The 22,610-nt window shown below is 40.4% G+C and overlaps 2 protein-coding genes across 8 annotated transcripts; both read left to right on the top strand.

The window, feature by feature from the left end:
- Window positions 1–105: 105 nt before the first annotated feature.
- On the top strand, window positions 106–7,890 carry si:ch73-22a13.3 (inositol-trisphosphate 3-kinase A). Its single transcript, XM_031303059.2, has 9 exons — window positions 106–1,280; window positions 2,683–2,767; window positions 3,850–4,063; window positions 4,231–4,435; window positions 4,559–4,660; window positions 5,309–5,380; window positions 5,499–5,839; window positions 5,910–7,628; window positions 7,738–7,890. The coding sequence occupies exons 1-7, from the start codon at window positions 453–455 to the stop codon at window positions 5,748–5,750; spliced, it is 1,758 nt and encodes a 585-aa protein (XP_031158919.1). The 5' UTR covers window positions 106–452; the 3' UTR covers window positions 5,751–5,839; window positions 5,910–7,628; window positions 7,738–7,890.
- Window positions 7,891–8,088: 198 nt separating this feature from the next.
- Window positions 8,089–21,257, top strand: zgc:153681 (uncharacterized protein LOC751719 homolog). 7 transcript variants are annotated; one of them, XM_031303052.2, is made up of 22 exons: window positions 8,089–8,193; window positions 9,922–9,981; window positions 10,326–10,533; window positions 11,777–11,948; window positions 12,050–12,133; window positions 12,442–12,546; window positions 12,820–12,900; window positions 13,337–13,406; window positions 13,713–13,801; window positions 13,952–14,059; window positions 14,191–14,300; window positions 16,795–16,831; window positions 17,227–17,295; window positions 18,122–18,177; window positions 18,390–18,497; window positions 18,711–18,769; window positions 18,889–19,004; window positions 19,111–19,153; window positions 19,251–19,329; window positions 20,456–20,638; window positions 20,735–20,795; window positions 20,908–21,257. In XM_031303052.2, the coding sequence occupies exons 1-22, from the start codon at window positions 8,121–8,123 to the stop codon at window positions 20,944–20,946; spliced, it is 2,010 nt and encodes a 669-aa protein (XP_031158912.1). In that variant the 5' UTR covers window positions 8,089–8,120; the 3' UTR covers window positions 20,947–21,257. The 7 variants fall into 7 exon arrangements, with proteins under 7 accessions (XP_031158912.1, XP_031158916.1, XP_031158918.1 ...); XM_031303056.2 differs by lacking the exon at window positions 9,922–9,981 and adding an exon at window positions 9,823–9,854 and having other exon boundaries at window positions 8,094–8,193; XM_031303058.1 differs by lacking the exons at window positions 8,089–8,193; window positions 9,922–9,981 and adding exons at window positions 8,361–8,454; window positions 9,823–9,854.
- Window positions 21,258–22,610: the final 1,353 nt, after the last annotated feature.

The raw sequence follows: 22,610 nt of genomic DNA, 5'->3' as shown, positions 1-22,610 counted from the left end.
ATATTTGGTGGGAGGACACCTTACTCTATTTCCACCCTGCTTTCTGATACAGTGTCATGCGTCATTGCTGGATGTCCTCTTGACTTTGGATGAAGCTTTGTAAACTTTATGACCTCACTGCATGCAAAATATGACACCAGCAGGGAATGAGAGAGAGATGTAGCTCACTGACAGGCACAGACCTTTCTAACAACAGGTGGAGGACACAGGTAAGGTAAGTTAGACAGTGACATGTGGTCATTTGTAGTTTTATATTGTGTCATTTGAAGAAAGCTTAGAAATATTGCTGAGGCTGTGTTAGAGTGCCCTTTACACTTTAGAGTAAATTAATTTTCTCAAACATATTTAAAACTGTGTATCTCTTGTAAACATTTCCCTTTTTGCACGTTTTGTACAAGCTAGCTAGATTGTACAAGCTAGTAGATTCACTACCAACGCTCACACACTCGAAGATGGACATGACAGATGATAACCACATAGAGGGGATGGAGATGGAGACAGAGAACTGGCAAACTATGGATAATGACTTTACTGTCAGACTATCAGATGAGACACACCAACATCTGACATTCAGTGAAGTCCGTTCCAGCAGCTGCAAGATGGTCAAAGTGAGATCCAGACCCAGACTTGAGTCCACAAAAAGTTTCCCCCCTTACAGTCAGTGTATAGGTGGACTCGGTGAGGACAATGAGCTCAATTCAGAATCAAGCAACGTGATGAGGGAAGACAAGAATGATGTCGTTCAAGGCACGGAAAGAAAAGAGGACTTTGAATTGAATGCAAGATGTGCAAGGGATATGGTGAAGGCAAAATGGAGGATGAGGAGGAAGGAGAGGCTAGGTGGGAGCTATGAAGTTGATGCAGATGGATGGGAGAGGGCAAGGTGGAGCGGAAAAAGAAGGGTAGAAGAGACTGCAAGAGAGAGCGAGCCTGAGGATGAGGAAAGGGAAGGGGCCTTAAACAGTGAGTGGAAACACTGGAGAGGTAAACACTCTAGTTTTGAGATAGAAAGAAAAGAAGAAGAGGATGAAGAGAGGAGGACATCCCCCTTTTCAACAGCAGAAGGAGAGAGCGAGGGGAGCGGGAAGACCCCAGAGGGGAACGATGAAGAGGCCGAGGGCTCCACAACACATCAATGGCCATCCCCACATCCAATCCTCTCCAAGCTTTTGCACTCCTCCACCTCCTCCTGCTCCTCCATCAACTTCTCATCAGCAGAGAGCGATGAGGTTTTCAGCGAAGGAGAGGATGTTGACTCAAAGAGGAGATCGTTCAGGAAGGTAAGAATAGACAGATTAGGTTTGAAACTACATTTTTCATTTTTGGCATTTGCTATCCCAGTTTATGTACTGGCAGGCATCATGCTTGTGCATCTGGCTGCTCTGGTTTTCGATGGAAGAGGCTTACTAAAACTATATTTCTCAGCTGTCCTTTGCACCTGTGGTCCTGGTGATTTGCATGGGCTTGAAAGAGGACTTTGACAATGTCAGATTTGAATGGTGTTTGCATGCCTGGCTGCTGGTGCTGCTGCTGCTGCTGCTGCAGCTGCTACAGATATGAGAGGAGAGGGGAGCAGACAGCGGGAGGAGGGCTAGGTAATAGTGCAGTTACTTTCTTAGTGCAGTCTCAATTTTGTATTGTCGGACACACTAAGCCTGTAAGGACTGAATAAAAGAGCGCTACACAAGAATGAGAAATAAGCATCTTCAAAGCATTTCATCTCTGTGACCAAAATGGCAACATTTAGGATGCAAACATCTACTATTTGAAGGATTAAGTTTTGAAATATATAGACATTGTCTTCAAACTATGTACTTGTCATTTTGTAACAGTGTCTCTACTGAGCATGCTCAGGACTACTTTCGCTTGTTTGTCTGGTGGCAGCTGTTTTGTGTATATACAAAACAGATCATAACTGTTGAGGTATGCGCTGTTTGAAAACACTAAACACACTGATGCTCATAACAGTTTTTGACATGCACAGAGGACTTAAGAGGTGTTTATAATGTAAAATGTGCCCCAGCAAATGTCTCTCAATCAGAGATGTATTTTCAAAAGGGGGTTAATAATAAGATTTCATCCAAAGAACTGGCATTGAGACTTTTTCATGAGGAAAGCACTGGTGTAAATGATGAAATGAATGATCCATTTAGCTGCTTCAGCTTCGGGGTCAACGGGTATTGTGCATGCTGTCTCACTGTCATGGCGTCCTGGGACACTTGAATTGAACAGAGCCAGTGTTAATGTCGTTAGTGACAATTAAAAATGTCTGCTATGGAAAAATGCCTGTTAATGACTAGAAATGTGTTTTAGCACACAAGAAAAATCACACAGGACTCCCCCAAACATGGGAACCCAACTTCTGAGCATTTGCCTACTAAGGAGGTCCATAAGTATAATAGGTCATGTCAGCACAGTGGCTAAGCACTGTCATCTCACAGCAACAAAGGTCCTAGTTCAACCCTGCTTGCTGACTGGGGCCTTCCATTTGCATGCATGCAGACATTCAGGTTTAGGTGAAATCTGAATAGCCTGCAGATGAATGGGTTTCTCTGTAAGCTTTACACTTGTTGACTTGTCAAAGAGTAATATGCCTCTTGAAAAGCAATGTATACTAGGATAAGCTCCACACTTGCCTTGCATGGAGATATTCACATAATCTGCTCTTCTTTTGTACCTCAGAGCCGCTCCTGGAAAACCTACCTGACCATGATGCACTGGTCGCTGCGGCGGCAGAGCTCCTGGGTCCAGCTCGCTGGACATCAAGGCATGTTCATCTAAAATAGACACATACAGGCACTCAGAAACTACTATGAACATGAGAGAATGAACTACATGCATGTATACTGTGTATCTCTACACTACTGCATACTGGATACAGTTTACATCAGGCCCGGACTGGCCACCCGGAGCACCGGGGGAATTCCTTTTTATACATCCATGGGCCTAGCCAGCTGATTGGCCGGGCGTGGCAAACCAGTGTTAACCCTTAGAGAGTTTGCAGTTTGAGGCAAAAACCATGCAGTAAAGAAATGTGTTTTCACCTATTCTAAAATGGTGAATTTGAATATTTATGCATACTGGGCTCCCTAACAGTCTTGGAGATGCATTCATTGGGCATGACTTAAAAGCTGAGACTCTTTTGGATTCATTGAGCCCAACTGTATTCATGTGTGATGATGTTAGTCCCCATAGCAGCCATTCCATTTTTTTACTTGACCTCACAGTATAAAATTACCTATTATGACCTCTTACAGCCTCATTAAATTTTACAACCACAAACTAGAAATCTAGGGCATTCAGAGGATGTATGGCTTCCATAGGTTTATAGACAATAAAGGGGTTTCTGAGCAGTTTCCAGAACAGAAGTGCTCTCCATCCAAACACAATTTCTGCAATTCTTACAGAAATCTCCAAACATTTTTGATACAAAATCTCAGCACACATTTTTCTATGGTGTTCCTCAAGGTCATGGTCTCTCAATGTGGTAATTTTGAGGGATTTCTGACCATTTTAATCTATTTTCGAGTGGTCAAAAAGGATTATATTTTGCCCAAATCCTTGTAACAAATGACATGGCTCACATGTTATATAACCTTCTTATCTCCAGAATGTGAGCTTTCAGGAACTAAGAAAACAAGTCTTTGTTTTAGTTTGGCCACCGTATACTTTGATTTGATTCAGTGATTCATAGAAGACTACATGTAGACCTGAATAACCTGATTAATTTAGACAGAAAAATCACACAACTATGATATCCACACATTCTGCCTTCTTGTTTGATTAAACACGTAGATAGCTAATAATTCTACCCGTTGTCCCTGCCTTGCTGGTTGCTGCCGTCCCCAGGTAACTTCCAGCTGAGTGAGGGAGGGGAGGTGTTGAAACTGTACAGTGAAGAGGAGGCAAAGTGCTTGGACAGCCTGATGACAGACCTGCTGAGACCTTTTGTCCCGCAGTACCACGGCTTGGTCACCAGGGGGGAGCACTGCTACATCCGCCTGGAGGACCTACTGAGCGGCCTGAGGAGACCTGTCATCATGGACTGCAAGATGGGAGTCAGGTAGGTTTCAGAATTTTTTTTTCTTTTGACCAGAGGTGACCAGACCAGTCTGGCAGGCTTATATACTTATATACTACATTGTAGAAATAAGTGTACTATGATTAGATGAGGGACTGAGTGGTAAAATATGTATGTTTTTATGTACAACATGAGAGTTTCCTTCTCAGGACATACCAGGAAGAGGAACTGATCACAGCCCGGACTAAGTCCACCCTGCGGAGTGACATGTACCAAAAGATGATGAAAATAGACCCAACCGCTCTGTCGGCAGAGGAACACGCACAGAAAGGGGTGACCAAGTGTCGATATCTTCAGTGGAGGGATACAACCAGTTCTACGTCCATGCTGGGCTTCAGGATAGAGGGCATCATGGTAGGAGTAAAGGCTAGTAAAATCATTGCACAAATCATTACCTATTGACCTGATCTGTTTAATTCTCTACAAGTTTTCAAATGTGCCATATTTGTGCTGCTGTGTTTCTTCTCTGTGAGTCAGATGGAGGACGGCAGTGTCCAACGGGACTTCAGGAAAATTCTGACTTTAGCTCAGGTCACGGAGGCATTGCTCTACTTCACCAGGAGTCAGCTGGACATCCTGGTCAGTTCTGTCCGTTATGAAAACACAAGTTACATTACACTACTCTTCCTTTAGAAAACATGTCCTTAATCCTAAATCATATGTTGATTAGCAAAAAAACAATTAGAACAAAATCACTGAAAAGTAATGATTAAACCTAATAAAAACAGCCTCAAAAACTGAAATCTAATAAAAATTTGATTTTGGTACAGTTTCTCCAATTGCTGCCCTGTGAGTGAAGTGAAGACGTGACCAACCATATTCAGCCTCCAATACATAATCAATGCACTGATGACTGCTTGTGCATATCTAAAGACACCACAAAATCACAAAATTACAAAAGTACCTCAACCCTCCACAGGGGCATTGTCTTTAAAGGTTTTTAATGAAGATTAAATTTAAAAAAAGTAAACCAACTACAAGCATTTACGAAAATAAAATGACACTGAACTAGAAGAAACTAGAAGAAAAAATGGAAATTTCTAAAAATAAAATAAAGTTATCATTCCACAAATTTTCTCAACTTCCCAAATCTTTGCTATACTGACTTCCTGTTATTTCTTTATATGATGCCCATTCTACTCAGTATATAACATTACATAACTTACCACATGATGTGTGTACTAATTGTTGCTGCTAAACCACAACTCTCCCTATTTGTGTTCTCAGAAAGCATACCACTCCAGACTCCTGGCCCTGAGTGATGCACTGAAGAATTCACTATTTTTCAGAACCCATGAGGTTGGTTCACATAGAGACAAATCTTCCCTTGTTAAATTTAAAGTTTAAATAATATTTAAACTAATGTGAGCCCAGAGGTCTTTGTGCTGATATTATTATCTATGTTTGACCTGATTAGGTGATTGGCAGCTCGCTTCTCTTTGTCCACGACCACAGCAGCAAGGCCAACGTGTGGATGATAGACTTTGGGAAGACGACCCCGGTGCCTGCCACGAGCGAGCTCCGGCATAACATCCCGTGGGCCGAGGGGAGCAGAGAGGACGGCTACCTCATCGGTCTGACCTCACTCATCACTTCTCTGAGCCAGGCCATCAGTGTGGCCTCCTGGCAGCAGGAGGACAGCTGTGGAGAAGAAAATAGTGTTGCATGAAGTACACTGAGTGTTGTGCTGGAGACACCCCTTAAACAACACTCAAATTCAGGATCAGGTGGACAAAACGACTGTTGTTACACTTGGACACGGTTGTGTCGTTTCATTCACTGGAAGAGACAACAAAGGAGGATTTGTTGATGGGGAGTCTGTCTTCATAGGCTGAGGAAGAGAAATGAGGAAATACAATTCAGCTAAAATTCATAGAAATGTGATGTGGTCGTCTTCTACTTGTAATCTGACATGTGCATACTGTAACAGTGGAGACAGTGTGTTGTTACATAGACTTTTTCTTTTTTTCTATTACTTTTAAAAAAAAAAAAAAAGATTCATAAAGGACCAAAAACAAATTTTCCTTGGGTTGGTCTGCAAAAACTCAGAGATCTCGCCTGTGTTGCAACACATGCTGAAGTTATTTGTTTACAGCAGCAAAGGAAACCCAATGAATCATACACACAAACACGCACATATGGCTTAACAGCTCTTATAACAGTTCTACCTGTTATAAGTCTTATCTTAAAACGACAAACCATACAAAGAAACTAAATAATATATTGATAAGATATATGTTGTGATTAGTATTAGTAGGGATTTTAATTATTTCCATATGACGCAGCTGAAATGTTTGTCTTTTCCTAGTCTTATAGGCTATATACAATGATACACCTTCACATAGACAGTCCAAGCTAAGTGAAATGAATGAATGTCTCTATCTGCTCATTCTTCAAATATACACATCATTAATACTGATGAAACCATCCACCCCTATATTTTATATTAAATCACTGATAAATTACAGACATTTAAACTACAAACAGGGAAAAGAAAGAAAAAGAAAGCAAATAAACATGCTGTATGGTACTGTATCTGCTATTCAAAACATCACAAATAAACTTAACAAACTGTAAGCCTTTAACAGCTTCAATCTCAGTACAAACTCATGCTGTGCAGTCAACCATTGTTCAAACACACAGAACTTCAGTTTCCTTTCCAAAGATACTAAACATGTGAGGGTGAATTTTGGGGAAGTGTATATAAAAGAAGACAATAAAAGGAAACTGGATGTTAAGGGGTTAATGTAAACATGTAATGTAATTTACATTCATTTGTCATGTCAAACAGACTAGGATGTCCAGCAGAGATTTTCAGGAAAAGCTCATGAATGGACAGTATATTCATACAAAAAACACTCTCAACCTCATCCAAATCACACAGGTGACTTTCTCTGGGACTGATTGGACTCACCCAGTTTCCACAACCAAAGGCAAGATGCAACAATACAAACTGATCTTGGTCACAATTTACATATTGCTCTGGATAGTTAAAACACAATATATGCATTTTTTTTTTTGCTTGCTTGATAGTCCTTTTGACCATCTATATTAACTAAACAGTATGATTTGTGTTTAAAACAAAACAAGAAACTTATAGAATTGTGTCTAATCTTATTACAACTTCCAGACAAAATAACCCACATGTATTTGCGGAAAGAGACTAAGATTTGTATTAGTGCTATTCTCAGTTGTGAGTTTATTATATATAAAAAATGAATACATAAAAAAAGCAGTCAAATACAACGACCTTATAACAAATACTACATTTGTAAAGTTTATAATGTTCAGTTTTTGTTATCTTACAGGTGTTAAATCAAGTTCATGGTCATTTTAGAGACTGTACTTTGCAGTGCTGATTTGTTTCAAACAGGTGTTTCTAATGTTCTGTCCACCCCATTTATACCAATGAGGGTAGACCAAATAATAGACACACCTCTCAGTATATTGCAGGAGGCACAATTCAGCAGCACCACAAACTACAAATGACCATAAGGTTGATTCAACGGCTCTCTAAAACAAACAAAACAAAAACATTATAATCGAGGTATGGTTTATTTCATGACTTTTGTTTTAATTAGGTTGACTTAATAAACTGGCAACTGTATATTTTTACCATATTCCGTAATAACGTTACGTGATTCTGAATCATGCAGTCAGGTCCACTAGGTTGAAAACTGTCCACCAGGGGGCGCTATGTTGTTGTTCGTCGTGCTGGAGAAATATGAGCGGGACAGTCTGACGGACACCAGGGACTGCAGACAACAGGGAGAGGCAATTATTTCCATTATCAGCACGGGAAATATCACAACGGTAAAAATAAATTGATCGTTAATTATTGAATCGTGTCTGTGAGTGCAGCATTATGTCCAGCGGGATGCCATGCTAACGCTAACAACTAATGTTAGCTGCTCACCTGACTGGGGTGAAGTTGTAAAAAAGTTTACACAGATTGCGCATAGATAACTTTTCTTTTGAACGGCTTTTTTTTTTTAACGAGAACGTACACATTTTGTGTTCGAAGAGTTTCCCCTGATTGATGATGGATCGTATGAGTTGGTCTCAGAGAAGCTACCCCAACCTAGCTGTGGTGACACGTGTGTTTAATGACGGTAAGTTTGGTTCATCCAACTTTAGCCGTATAAATTAGCCTCAGTTTGGACATTTGTGCATAGGGTTTAAGTCGAGTAGTTGTGTGTGGTAAAATATACACGGAGGGAAATAAGTATGATTGGTATAATATAGTTTAAATGTTAATATATATGTAAAAAGGCTTAATTAGCTTCATCACAATGGGAGCTGGTGCTGCACCTTAATTTGCACGGCAGATGGATCCTCGCGAGATATCACGAGAATCGCATCTGGCACGTCAGGTTAGCCAGCTGCACCTTGCAGCTGAGCCCAAATTGTGCATGCTGCATCACTAAGTGGCGATATTCCCTATTTTTATTCACCTTCTTGTTGAAATTTGTCCGAGAAATTAGATGGTGTGTACTGTTGGAGATAAAACTCGAGTCAAGGACACTACTGAAGCCTGTGGCATTCTCAGTTAGCAATTTCAGTAATGGGAGGATTACCAACACCAGTATAACAGTTGACAACACAAATTAGCAGATTACTCAAAAGGGGCATCCTTGTCCAGTCGACTTGTTTCTACATTTGCACTTTTGTAACGTTACCATAACGACCAACGGACAAACCCTGGGCTAACTTTAAAGACAGCTGCTCGTCTTTCGCCTTTGCCCTTGTAGAAATACAGCTACAACCTGACAGCCTTTAATGTACCAATTAAGTATAATTAATGTATTTAATGTCGACCAGTGCTCAGACAGCCACTCATTATGCCTCGACGGTACCAAAAACTTCCAGGTAGGATAAACTAGATTACACAGTATGCTAGCTTTAGCTAACCGCCGATATCCATAGCTAGATATTTAACTTAACCGGTTTATGAAATGCGTCTCTGCCGCGGCCAGCTTGGGGTGGACTGGAGACCCGTTCTGACGATAAAAACTCATAGAAAAAGGCTGACTTTTGTGCTGCTTTTTCACGGTAGAAATAAACATGTTACAGCCTAGTACAGGAAACGGCTGTGGTCTCTTTTAACTTTAGCTAGCTAACTTAACTCTTTATGACAACTGTACTGGGGTGAACGTTATAACGTTGCAACTCACCCGTTTAAATATTTAAGCTTAAAGCCGCGTACTGTTGCTATTTAGCTATGCAAAATACGGTATTTCGCTATGTAAACCCGAATTTTTAATTCATAAATACATGTCTGTCATTTCGATCGCTCCCATCATAAACATACGATGTAACGTTAGCTATAGCAGATCTCGCCAAAGAGCCTCTATACTAAACCGCCTCTGATTTCTCTAGTGAACAGCAGTGGCTAACGTTAGCAGCATGCGACCACGGATTCAAACGTTTTTTGTTTCAATTCCCCGCGCCAATGTCTCGACCCGGAAGAGAAACCGCGTAATAAGTTGTATTTCCGTAGTCTTCTTGTCAGCCTGTCGCCAACGCGCTGGATAAGCTAACCTAGCCACCAGCTAGCTAGCTAGTTAAAGAGCAATCTGTGCGATCACGTCGTGGTCGGCTTTGTGCTTTCTCTGAACGATTTGGGATGTTGGAACTTCTTTCACAGTCTAGCATTTGTGTTTCGTGAAAGCGATAAACAAAGCCCTACCAATATTGTTTTTCACCCAGGGCTGTGTGTTCTTTATCTAACACTATTCCAGGAATATGGCGGACGGCGGTCATTACTACAACGGTAAGACACCCTGTTTACTTAAGCATTAACCTTACATTGTTGTGCTACTTGTACCATTTTTCTTCAGACCGAGGGGACTTTATGGTGAGGAGAGAGGTCAGGAGCACTGGTTGCATGGTCCTTGGAGGTAAAATTATATCTTGGGCCCCCTGGAGATCTACTTATGTTACTTTTATATACAGTAAAATAATTCTATACAAATAAGTTTAAAAAAGGAGTTGCCGAGTTAATTATAACTATTTTATTATTATTACAATACCAGAGAATGGGTTAGTCTTAAAACAGAATACATTGAATACAGTTAATGCAGAGGTCAATAAGGCAAGGCAGGATTATTTAGTCAGTAGTAATTTGTAGGTTTTGTTTTATAAATGTATACTTTGATTGGACTTAACCTTTTTTATTTGATTGTGTATGTTTGTGGTGTGATATTGAAGTTAATACTGATTTAACTTTTGAACAATTTCTCAGAACATGATGACAGAACCGCACCACAGTTTCGCAACCGTAAAGGCAGAGGCTCACACAAGGGTCGGTCGTATGACCGGTCCCGCAGAGACCGCCAACGGGGAAGCCACTCTGGAGGCTTCGGTCCTGGGCCACGGTCTAGGCTTGACGATACTGATGCAGATGTGACTATGAGTGACAGCTCTCAGGACAGCAGCTCCCAGCACAGATTGTAAGTATGGCTGCCTGACCGACACATTGTTGGAAGTTTAACATTGTCATCAGATATGTTTGTGACTTATTGATAAGCTCCAAAACGAGCACCAAAACGAGCACCTTGTGCACCTTTATAAAGTGGGCTTGGAGAATTGTGTTAAGAGTATTAACCAAAATAAACTTTCAAGAATAATAAGGTTAAAATGAAAATGCCAAACGGTATGCTTTTTATGGTATGCTTTTTACACAAGGTGAGTGACACACAGACAGCAAGATAGACATTCTTTCATGTGGTTCTGTTTCAGCCGCTTGGAGGCATCCTAAGCTATGCTATAGTCAGTGGCAGGAAGAGAAAGTAGAACAAGTCTGCCCATTTTCACTTTTAGCAGTAACTGCACAAAATGCATAAATGCACCATGAACGAAAGTAAAACGGTCATGAAAGATATGGATAAAAGACAGCTTTGCTTTGATGTTTTACGAGGTAGGACATGGACAAAAAATGTGTGTTTAGCCTTAAGGCCCAGACACACAGACCAGACGGCCGACCCGCGGCAGAAAAGGCAGTTGGACTGATCAGTCTCCCCGAGTTGGTCAAAAAAGTGCCTCTGTACACAACAAAGCGACGAGACGTAATACTTCTCCACAATAGCAGGCGGCGCTAATCTTTGTCGCCCAAAAATGAAAACCGGCAGCTGATTGGATGAACACGTCACGTGGGTCTGGTTTCTCCGGAAATTCAAAGACAGACTGTCATGGCGGCTTGTTCCGAATACGATCTCATATTGTACTAAAATAGTTCACCGAAACGTGTTTCTGGAAACATTTTAAGCGAGAAATAGGCCGTGCAGTTGCTGAATCTGTCAACAAAGGTCAGTTTAAAAGAATTGTCAGATTTTGAGAGGCTTAGTCACGCTCATTCCGCTCCCCGTTTCCGGGTTAGCACTCTACCAATCAGATGGGTAATTTGAGTCAGACTGCCGGCAGTGCCCGCCCCGCCATTTATACATGTCAAATCGGCCAAAATGAAGGCCGATGGCCCCTCGGACGGACGACCGCACGGAACACACCGAACAGACTGGAGTCACTGACCTCGCCAGACTGTTCGACAGCCAATTATCGGCTCTGTGTGTAGTAGGCTTTAAGGATACAGTAGGTGAGAAACATTGAATGTAAACAGATCTGTTGGTTTTGTTTCCAATTGTGTACACTGGCTAAACAAGAATGTTTCAATATATGGCCTTGTTTTGTCTTCTTCAGCAACCCATATGGAAGACCTTTTCGAAAAGGAGGAGATGGGCGCTTTGACAGAGACAGGCGACAAGGCAAAGGGGGAGTAGGTGGCAGAGGAGGAGGAGGCAGCTTTAGAGGAGGAGACAGAGGTGGAGGCAATGGAGGAGGGAAAAGCCGTTCAGGCTGGTACAAAGTAACGGTGCGTATTATAATAGTTGGTATGCAGTATAACGCAGGACATCTACACTGCTACCTCGTAATCTGTTAAAGGAGATCATATTTCCCTTTTCTGTTTGACAGATACCACATGGAAGAAAATATGACAAGAAATGGTTATTGACAGCTCTTCAGAACATCTGTTCGGTTCCCTACACGCCTGTACAGGTGAGGTTTAGCACAGTCTTATGATTATTAATAATAAGCTTTTGTGTATTTCTAAAGTTAATGCAATTGGACTGGACCTTCTTGTGCCTTTTTTTTTAAATGCATACATGTGCTTTGAATTCCAAAACAGTGATAGTTATTTGTGCTTCCTTTTTTATTTATTTTATCCTTGCCTACTGGTAAAAAGTATAGTAACAGTCTCCATTTCCACACATTTGGAAGCTAAAGATTTAAAGGAAACCGTGTTTGTAGATACAATCTTTGTATCAATGAATTTTAATTGTCTCTTTCTCACCCTGTCTGTCCAGTACCATGTTGACCATAACAGGGTCCATTTCTATGTGGATGATTCCTCTGCTGCCAATGCTTTGCACAAATGTTCTCACAAGATTACAGACACAGATGGTTATAAGGTATGCTTGGTTCATAATGGAAATATCATTCTTATTGCTGCAGAAAGTCTTAAGTCCGCTATTCTTAACCAGTTTTCTTATATGTATCGTCAGATCATGGTAACACCCTACACTCATCATCGTCATTAAGTTCCTATCTACTTTGACTCAGTGTCACAAAATTCTCAACCAATAGTTTTGCAACCATGACCTTTTTAAATAATGAATAACCATAAATCACACACCTATTTATTTAACATCTCCCTCATGTCACGTGCTGTTTGTTTCTTCAAGGTGGAAGTGCACATCAACCCCAGCGCGCCACCATCCTTCCTCCTCTCTGACCTAAAGCCTGAACACTTGGAGCACCTGAAGGTGAGCTAGATGAAGTAATAAACCATCTGAAGGGTCTGAATGGGGCTGAGACAATGACATTTTTAGAATACCATGGTTCAAACTTTTAGTCTCTGATGTGGAATATGGATCAAAATACATGAACTAAAAAGTAGATCAATATTAAGAAAAAATATGCAGATTTTTGCATTCTAGATGTTTTTTTTTAAATTAAGTAGTTTGGCCTGGATGATGGAGACAGTTGAAGTGCTACATTTTCTAAGAAACAGACTTTTGGGTGTTTTAGGAATTCATGTAAGACACAATTCCTATTCATGTTTTTTTTTTTTTTTTTTTTTTAAGTTGATTCCCTTTTCCTTCCGCCCTCTAACCCAATCAAAATAAATTAGAGGAAGTTTCTATTCATTTTGACACATTTTTGCTGTTCTCATGTTGGCTGCTATTTATCTTTTCACAGCAATGCATGGCAAAACGTTTTGATGGCTCCCAGCAAGCACTCGACTTGAACAACATCCGAACAGACCCAGGTAATTATACTTTCCCTCATCCCTTTCACACACAAATCGTATGTATGACATGATGATATTGAACACTGATTCAACCAGAGGCTGACAATCCATACTAGACTAGTTATTATCTGGTCGTTGCTGTTCAGACATTACTGCTAAACCATTGAATAAACCATTGGGGGAAAAAAGAAATGTTTTACATTAAGGATGCAATAAATGATGCAGACAATCTGTTTGATGACATTTTTTTATTACCTTACCATCACTGAAAATACTTTTCCAATATTTTAGTATTTTGATTGCTAATTTTATTTTATGTGACAGATCTGGTGTCTCAGAACATTGAAGTCATCTTAAATAGGAAGACCAACATGGAAGCTGTCATCAAGATCATTGAAGAAAACATTCCAGAGGTAAAATGAATACAGCGAATATTTTTGATGTTTGCTGGAAAATAAGTGAAAAACTATTTCCTGTTGTCATTAAGATGGTACACATCATAGCTGCTTTCTAATTAAGTGATGGGTCAAACTGTGCTTACACTCGTCTGTCTCTCTTGTCAGCTGACGGGTTTGAACCTGAGTAACAACCGTATTCACAAACTGGATGAACTTGCTGATTTGGTTACCAAGGCGCCTAATCTGAAGACTATCAACCTCTCTCACAATGAGGTGAAACTGGCTGCTCAGTTGATCAAGCGAATAATAACCACACCCGTGATTTTAATTGGGCCCTTTAAAGTGATGTAGTTTTAAATCCTCCTTCTCACACCAACTTGTTCTGTTTCTGTGTGCTCGTCCAGCTTAAGTCAGACCGGGAGCTGGACAAGGTAAAAGGCCTGAAGCTGGTGGAGCTGTGGCTGAACAGGAACCCTCTGTGTGACCTCTTCAAGGATCAGGCCTCATACATCAGGTCAGTTAGCGATTTTGGGGGGTGAGGGGAGAAGATTTTATGGAAGGGACACAGTGGTGTTCGTCAGCATGTAGAGGTGTCCAGGAGTCTTTCCTGTATGACGAGAGTATGCGGCAGCGTGCCACAAAAGAAGATCAAGCAAGCCTTTGCATATGTGTTAGATGCCTGTACAATAACTGAAATCATTTATCCTACAGTCAAGATTGAACTTTTACACCAAGCAGAGCCAGCTGACATTCACTATTAACTCCCTGTATGTGTGTGTTTTGGAGAAAGAAATGGTGAAAAGAAACACACAAATGATTTGGAATCTGTTCAAATGTTTCTTCTTTTTGGTTGTTCTACACATTTCTTCCCACTTGATGATTAACCTTTCTCCCTTCACACTGCAAACTAAACATTTCTTACTTCAAAAAGTTGCTGAGAGGACATCTAACCATGATGCACTTCCACATGGTTTTCCTTTTCAGCTTGCTTAAAGTCCTCACGGTTTGAACAGCCATCTTCTCTCTGCCAGTTATTCAGCTTCTCTGTGGGACATCCTTTCCATCTTTGGTCTATTTTATGGCTCTCAGTGATGCTGTACCCAGCACTCCCCTGCTAACATCCTTGTTAGTTATCCCTGCTGTAAAACACCATTGAACTGCTGTGACGTATACCTCTGAGAAGAAGCACTTTTAAAAAAAAAAAAAAAAAAAAAAAAAAAGACATTCAGCTTGACCACCCTTTGAACACAATTTACTGTGAACTGCTTTCAAAAAAATATGAATACACAACAATATCTTGAGCAGTACTGTAAAACAGTGTAGGTTGTTTATTGGAGAGAGGGCAATCCACAGTTGTCTTGACAACTGTTTGGATGAAACAAAGAAAATCCACAGCCAATGATTTCCCCTCCCCTTGTAGCATCCTTGCCCACTCGGCCCCTGTATTAGGCGAGTATGGAAGGCTGGATAGCCCATGACGGGTAAGATCCCACCTCGAAACCCCGGGACAACCTAAGGCAGGCACAGTCACGATTACTCGGCCTCAGTCCCTGTGAGCTCTGACTCACTGAGAACGCGACAAGAAGAAATTAAGAAGACGGGGCTCGGCAGAAAGAGCTGTTGGGCTGAGGAGGAGGAGGATATGAGTCATTATTAATGACCAATGATGGGCCACAAAGAGAAAGCAGCCTGTCTCTTTCACTAAGTTGGTTCTCTTGGCCTAAAACAGGCCTCTGCTGTTCAGTGAATGAAGTGCAGAGTTTGGCAAATGCCCTCAACTAACTTCTGAGGGGAATGTGTTCTGACCTGGAAATTGAAGTCCAGTTTTGCCTGAGATAAGTCAAACGAAAAAAACCTTGAAAACTCTTCCTCTTCCAATTTCTGATGGCTGTGACCAGTTTCTGATTGCTGTAACCAGTACATAAAAGCTCACATATAAAGCAGAGAGAGTAGAGAATTATCATTCTAGTCCAATGCTTAATGATCTCCCAGTTCCTCTGTAACCAGAGGCGTGGGGCCAAATTAAGCTTGAAAATGTAAAGCTTACTGCATGAAGTCTAGTCTTTGCTAGTGAATGAAGACCCATCTCTTCGGAATTGATGGTGGCTATGAGATACTTAACTGATAACTGCTTTGTGTGTGCAGCAGGGGAAGGCAATAGGATGAGTGGTGGGACTGCTGCGTCCAGCTCTCTGAGTCCAGCTTTCCTTTTTGTTCAGCTCTGTTCTCAGGTTGTCTTTCTTTGCTGATAATCAGGAGCACGACAAACCCACTCACATGACGGATAGTGAATGAATGTTGGAGCTAGTGTTTGTGTGAATTTGACTTTATACTTTTTTTCCCCAGACCCTGTTTTTTGTTTTGTTTTTTGGAGATGTGGACTCATCTGCTTCTCAGCATCTTGGCCAGAGTTTGGGGGGGGGGGGGGGGGCATGAGACCAGCGGTAACCACCGCTCTCTCCCAGCAGTGCATAACATCTTTATTTCACTAATTTAAAAATGGATGTTTGCTGGTTTCAGCGCAATCTGGTAGATCGTGGGACTCTGCATGTTTATACGTGTGTGCTCCTAGAAAAGTGTGCTTATATTGCTTCCCCATGTCAGATCTGTGTATATCTCCATATTGGGGGAGAGGGTGAGTATGCCTGCTGGTAAGTACACTTTGGGATGGGAGAATTGTCGAAGGGCACAGCATTAAACTGAAGGAAGGATGAGGGCTTGAATGATAGTCCATTTGTGGATTTTCTTGTATTAAAAAGATTAAATCCCTTGTGGCACTGGTTGTAGTTAACACTCAAGTTCTATGTATTTATACATGACTGTATTCTCCCAAATGTTTTTGGCAGTGTATCATCTTAAAATTACTTAAATTTAAAAAGGCACAAAATGACATTAAATGGGTCAGCAGGTGTGACTGACAGTGCCTTCTACAGTAGTGAGCATGATTTATTTGTGTGGTGTAGTTTGTGATAATAACTTTCCTGCTCTTGATTTTTGTTCCGTACTAGTGCTGTGCGGCAGAGGTTTCCCCGACTTCTCAAACTGGTAAGTCAACACATTTATCTCATCACTGCATCCCGTTCATCCTCCCGAGTCCCCCTATTAAATGCTTTTGTGAATATTGTTTAAATCATCCAGCAGTTACATTCATAACTTGATTAGATGTGTCAGGATCTGTCGGATTCAGCTCAGCAGATGATTGAGATATTGATCACATAGTGACAGAAGGGCTTTGCAGTGATTAATCAGAGCAGCACATTGCAGTGTTGCGATTAAGACAACAGAGTTTCTACAAATTGGGAAACGTAAACATATTTTATCAAATACATTTGCTGTATCTGGATGCAGTCATATTGCTAAAGAAATTAATACAAAGTGGCAGAAAGGTCTGTCGGTGCTAATTTCTCATGTATCTTCCTTCATGTGTGGTTTGTTTTTAGGATGGTCATGACCTCCCCCCACCCATTGGATTCGATGTGGAAACGCCCACCACTATCCCCCCCTGCAAGGTTACTTGTTTTGTCTTGTGTGATTTAAAGTGCCCATATTATGAAAAAATCATTTTCTGGGATTTGGGGTGTTATTTTGTGTCTCTGGTGCTTCCACACGCATACAAACTTAGAAGAAAAAAAAAACATCCATGCTGTTTTGGGTGAGATACGGTTTCTGAATGTGTCCTGCCTTCAGTCTCCGGGTGAGCTGTTCAAAATCGGCAGAGCTTTTTACGTCACTAGCCAAAACGAGGTGGCTAACCGTAGCATGCTAGTTCGTTCTGAATGGCAAAACACTGCTACAACACACACTAGTTCACCCTAATCTACAAAAGAACTACTTACATGTCCGTATTCTGCAGGTATTCCACGCAAAGTTGGAAGTGTGCCCTCGTTTAGAAGAAGTCTCCCGGCTAATCCTGCCTTAAACTACTGAAGTTGTAGAAACAAACGGCTAGCTAGATGATGTGATTTTACCTAGCTACTGCGCATGTGCGACTGCCAACAAAGATGTAAGATGTTACAGCAGTGAGAGGTTTCACTCTGTAGCTAAAACAGAGACCTGAACACAGGGTGAAAAGAGGAGCTGCAGCAATGTGCAGTACAACAAAAATATGGTGTTTTTTGAAAATTAAACCATGTAAACCTATTCTGGTACAACTTCAAAATACAATTATGAACCCGAAAATGAGCATAATATGGCCACTTTAATTGTATATTGTTACGTAAACTGACATTGATGTCTTCTGGAGTAGGTGACATTCTGTAGAACCTCTTCAAGGTGTAATTTTGTCTCCTTTATGCACCTGACTAATGTATTTTTTTTTCCCATTTGACAATCCAGGGCAGCTGTTTTGGCTCTGATGAAATCAAGGTCATTATCCTTCGGTTCTTGCAACAGTGAGTTTCTACCTTTTTATGTAAACAATCTTCTTGCAACGGTCAGTTGATCCTTGACTGTTTTTCAGGGTTAATGCACTCGTAAAGTGACCTAACTGGTGGCTGATTCACCAGTACTGCTTTTAAATAAACTTCAAATCCAGAACAGGGTTTGTTGGCAAGAAAGAACCACAGGGACACACAGGAACAAACACATGTGACATGTGTTGCAGGTACTACAGTATATACGACTCCGGGGACAGACAGCCACTCCTGGATGCTTATCATGATGGAGCATCGTTATCCCTCACAACACCTTACTCCACCCAAAACCCCTCCAGGTAAGAACACACAGACACACACTTCTGTATACATGTAACAACACTGAAGAACACATGAATAAATGAGATGTTTAAGTTTTTTTAGTGGTTCCGCAGTTAGAATTTTACTAAGTTGTTTGATTTTTACGTTGTTCCACCCATCATCACACCTCCTTATCTGAGTTTCTGCTGTATTCACATTGATTCCATCTGTCCCTGTCTTCCTGTTTTTAGGAGCAGTCTGGGAGAGTATCACAAAGACACTCGAAACCTGAAGAGGATCAAAGACTCTAGTGAGTTTTCCTATCGAGCTGTTGACCTGTCATAGTGTCTGAATTGTTGAGACTGAATGTTTGTTTTTTTGATTTGCGATGCCTCCTGATGTTACCCTCTCTGAATCTTGCCTTTTTAGCGATGCGATTTCGACTTCTGAAGCACACACGACTGAACGTGGTGGCTTTCCTCAACGAGTTGCCCAAAACTCAGCATGACATCGCCTCCTTTACTGTCGACGTAAACACCTACACGGTGAGATTATGTTTATTTTGTAAACCAGCACTTGTCATTAGCCTTTTCCTTTCACTGTGAATCATTTCTCATGTATTAATTCTGCAAAAATGTTTTCCATTTACAGAACACACTATTATCATTCACAGTGAGCGGAGTCTTCAAAGAAGGTGAGTTGTTTGGTCATCATGATTTTCTTTTGTTCTCATCCACTGCAAAGATAAGTGGTGTCGATGTTGTTGCTGATGTGTCATGTTTGTTTTTCAGTTGCTGTTGACGGTAAATCCCGAGAGTCCACCATGGCTTTCTCTCGAGTTTTCATCACAGTCCCAGCAGGGAATTCTGGGTAAGTTTAGTGAGCTCCCAATGGTTTGTGTTATCATCCTGTTTTCCTTCACGTTTTCCCTGAGGAGGGGTCATACTACAAAATTAGTAACAACAGTTGTGGATCTTCTACATTACGTTATATGGTATGCATCTTGAAGTTCAAATTAAATTGCCTTCTTTTTGTCAGCTACAGCATACATATCTGCTCTGTAAAACACTTGGAAAAAAAGAACATTGATAACAACAACAAAAGAAAAGGTCACATCAAGCCCAGATCAGTATGTCACAGGGCTGACACAGTGACAGATTCACACTCTCACCTAATGACTATTTAGAGTCCAGTTGACGTAACCTGCGACTGTGGGAGGAAACTGGAGAACCCAGCACAAAATTGCAGAAAGAATAACTAAACATTACAGAATTTCATTTTCTGGGTCTGGGTTTTGACTCAAAATCATTGATTTACCAGTGAACACCAAAAACAATATTAGAAGAGGTATAGAACATAAATAACAAAAGGATAATATAAAATTTTAAAAGGCAATGAAATCTGAGGTGTAATGTAATCGGTCTGTTCCGTCATGTTGTGGCAGGTAGAGACAAACTGTCCTGCAGGAATACATTTTTTACTTTGGTACAAATTGTAATTCTTCATTATCAGAACACTTTTTTAACTGCGGGGGGGTTTTAACCTGGATGGTGGAAAATATTAGCCTTGTGTTTACATGACCTGCAAAACTATAGCATGGAACATACTATTTGCTCTTTTTTTTTTTTTTTTTTTTTTCTTCTCTTTTTCTCTTTTGACAAACAGAAAGACAAACAGAAACCCCAGCTCATTACCAGTATCCAAAGACTGAAGTTTGTTTTTGCATTAAGAGTTTCACAGTAAAAAAGGGAAAGTTAGATCCTTTTTAGGATAAATTTTGCCATCTAGTGTTGAGGTTGGGTTAATGTGAGTACTTACTGTATCTCAAAATTATTTTGAAAATCAAACTTCATATAAAACTTGGCAGTTAGAAATAGCCTCTGCTTTAAGGGTGCTATACAAAAACATGCCTTGCGTTACGTCATGCATCTACCATGTTACAGCACCACCATGAGATAGCTTATTTTCTGTCTACTGTGTTCTTTCTGTGCCACAGTGTGTGCATCGTGAACGACCAGCTTTTCATCCGGATGGCCACAACAGAGGAGATTCGCCGAGCCTTCGTTGCCCCCGCCCCAACTCCCTCTTCCAGCCCCGTCCCCACCCTCACTGCACCGCAGCAAGAGATGCTCACAGCCTTCTCGCAGAAGTCTGGCATGAATCTTGAATGGTCCCAAAAGTAAGTCTTGTTTTTGTGCATGTGGTGTGGGCAATGTTGTATGACATTATTGAATCCCTTAATTGAAGATATCTAAACACTTCATCTCTGTTGCAGGTGTCTGCAGGACAATGAGTGGGATTTTACCAGAGCGGCACAAATTTTCACTCAGTTAAAGGTAACATGACAGTTCATAGTTCCTGTCTGTATTTCCATAAAGGTGTGGTCTTTTTTTTTTTTTTTTTTTTATAGAAAGGCTCTGAAATTATTTTCCCTCTTTCTCTTTTCAGACTGATGGCAAGATCCCTGATGTTGCGTTCATAAAATAATTGAAATGTTGAATCATACTTCTGTGAAATAAAATCTGCAGTAATTTTATTTATGGCTTTTGTTTTATCCGTTACACTTTGCCTTTTTGTTTTATTAAAAATAATGTAGATCAAGTTTACTATTTTGTTTTAACAGCCAATTGTTGACCTAAAGACTGATGTTATGATACCATTTTGGTAACCTTAGTTTTTGGTCATTCTATAGAAATCACTACATGTTAGGAATAAAGAGATATGGCCAGTGGTTTAACTTGTGTTGATGTTGATTTGTTGTATTATGTTAAACAATAAAAAAATATTTTGTTACCCAACTGATACATTTCACTTCAGCCACAATAAGAACAAAATATTGTGTGTGGAAGTTATTTCTTGACCTGCTGGTTTCACACAGAAATTCTAACTCAAGATCCATTACTAGCTTTTTCTTAAACTTTCAACCACTTCTTATGGTCTACGTCATTGTATGAAGTTAGACGCTTGTCTTTATGGCAACTGAGCAAAGATTTATAAATTGCACTTCTGTACTTATGATACTTTTGTAACCAAAAATCTAGTGTTTATAATGCAAAGTCAGATATGACACGGTTATAAATGAAACCACACATGTAGCTATATTTATAATTGCAAAGTAAGTTATTTTTTTTAAATGTGTACGGTAGAAAGAGCAACTGGTGTCCTTAAAGCTCTTAAGTTTCCTAAAAAATTGTGTTGTAACAGTTCTGAACTATTTCATATTAAACCTGACTGACCTGCTTGGACCAAATACCATGTACACATCTATTCCAGTAGCTGAAATAAGAGACAAAGCTAAGCATATATTTTCTTATCATGATTAGGTTAAGTTTTAGGCATTATTTTCATATAGCAAATACTGGATCTGTCAACCTTACAGGGTGGCCATTTACCAGACGAAAGTTTAGTAGAGTTAACTGCTCTGTAGGTAGAAAAATTTCAAAAGCATTTAAATGTTAAAGAAACGTCCGACAGAATTGTTAATGGAGCAGTTAAACAATGGTGTAAACAAGCCCATGGGATTAAAGGATAGGTTCAAATTTCTTTAGTCAGGTGCCCATTTCAACATTAAAACTACATATATGCTATAATCATTCCTCCTGTTTAAGAGATCCATTCCTAACATGCTTTTAATGTAATGAGATTGTTTCCTCAGACAGTGTTACCCAGTCCTTCCAGAAAAATGTGGAGTTTTTTGCGATTGTTGCAGGCAAAAATCCTTGATTATGCGGCACGTTTCCTTAAAAAATGCGATGGAATATGCGGGATATTTATGCAATTTTATGCAATGAAATTACGGGAACTTGCAAAAATTGCGGTTTCATCGCGGGGTTTGCAGCTTTTCGATGATGTTTACGTCACGTAATTACGTCACTTAACGTTCCCATGGCAACAGGGGAAAATGGCAGCTCTTGTGTGAAGTAAACGCAACATTTTTCAACTTTCTGCCAAGATATATGTGACTTTTTTGCAACGAAAATGCGGGGATTATGAAATCATGCAAGCCCTGCATATTTTGCGCAGAAATCGGCAATTTATGCGGCGAAAGTGCGGCGTATTTGAAAAAATGCGGCCCCCGCATAAATATGCGGACTTTGGCTGATTATGCATTGAATTATGCGATCGCATAATCGTGTTTTTCTGGAGGGACT

This window comes from Sander lucioperca, chromosome 1, assembly GCF_008315115.2.
Source record: "Sander lucioperca isolate FBNREF2018 chromosome 1, SLUC_FBN_1.2, whole genome shotgun sequence".
NCBI lineage: Eukaryota > Metazoa > Chordata > Actinopteri > Perciformes > Percidae > Sander > Sander lucioperca.
Note: the sequence above shows the minus strand (reverse complement) of the source record. Positions and strands in the feature narration are given on the sequence as shown.

Bases quoted from the DNA above. Each gene is read 5' to 3' on its own strand.
- si:ch73-22a13.3 (XM_031303059.2), top strand. From the start codon at position 453: ATGGACATGACAGATGATAACCACATAGAGGGGATGGAGATGGAGACA. The intron at 2,768-3,849 runs GCATGTTCATCT...TGCCGTCCCCAG, and splicing joins CCAGCTCGCTGGACATCAAG to GTAACTTCCAGCTGAGTGAG. The intron at 4,436-4,558 runs GTAGGAGTAAAG...TCTGTGAGTCAG, and splicing joins TCAGGATAGAGGGCATCATG to ATGGAGGACGGCAGTGTCCA.
- zgc:153681 (XM_031303052.2), top strand. From the start codon at position 8,121: ATGATGGATCGTATGAGTTGGTCTCAGAGAAGCTACCCCAACCTAGCT. The intron at 19,005-19,110 runs GTGAGATTATGT...TTCCATTTACAG, and splicing joins TCGACGTAAACACCTACACG to AACACACTATTATCATTCAC. The intron at 20,639-20,734 runs GTAAGTCTTGTT...TCTCTGTTGCAG, and splicing joins AATCTTGAATGGTCCCAAAA to GTGTCTGCAGGACAATGAGT.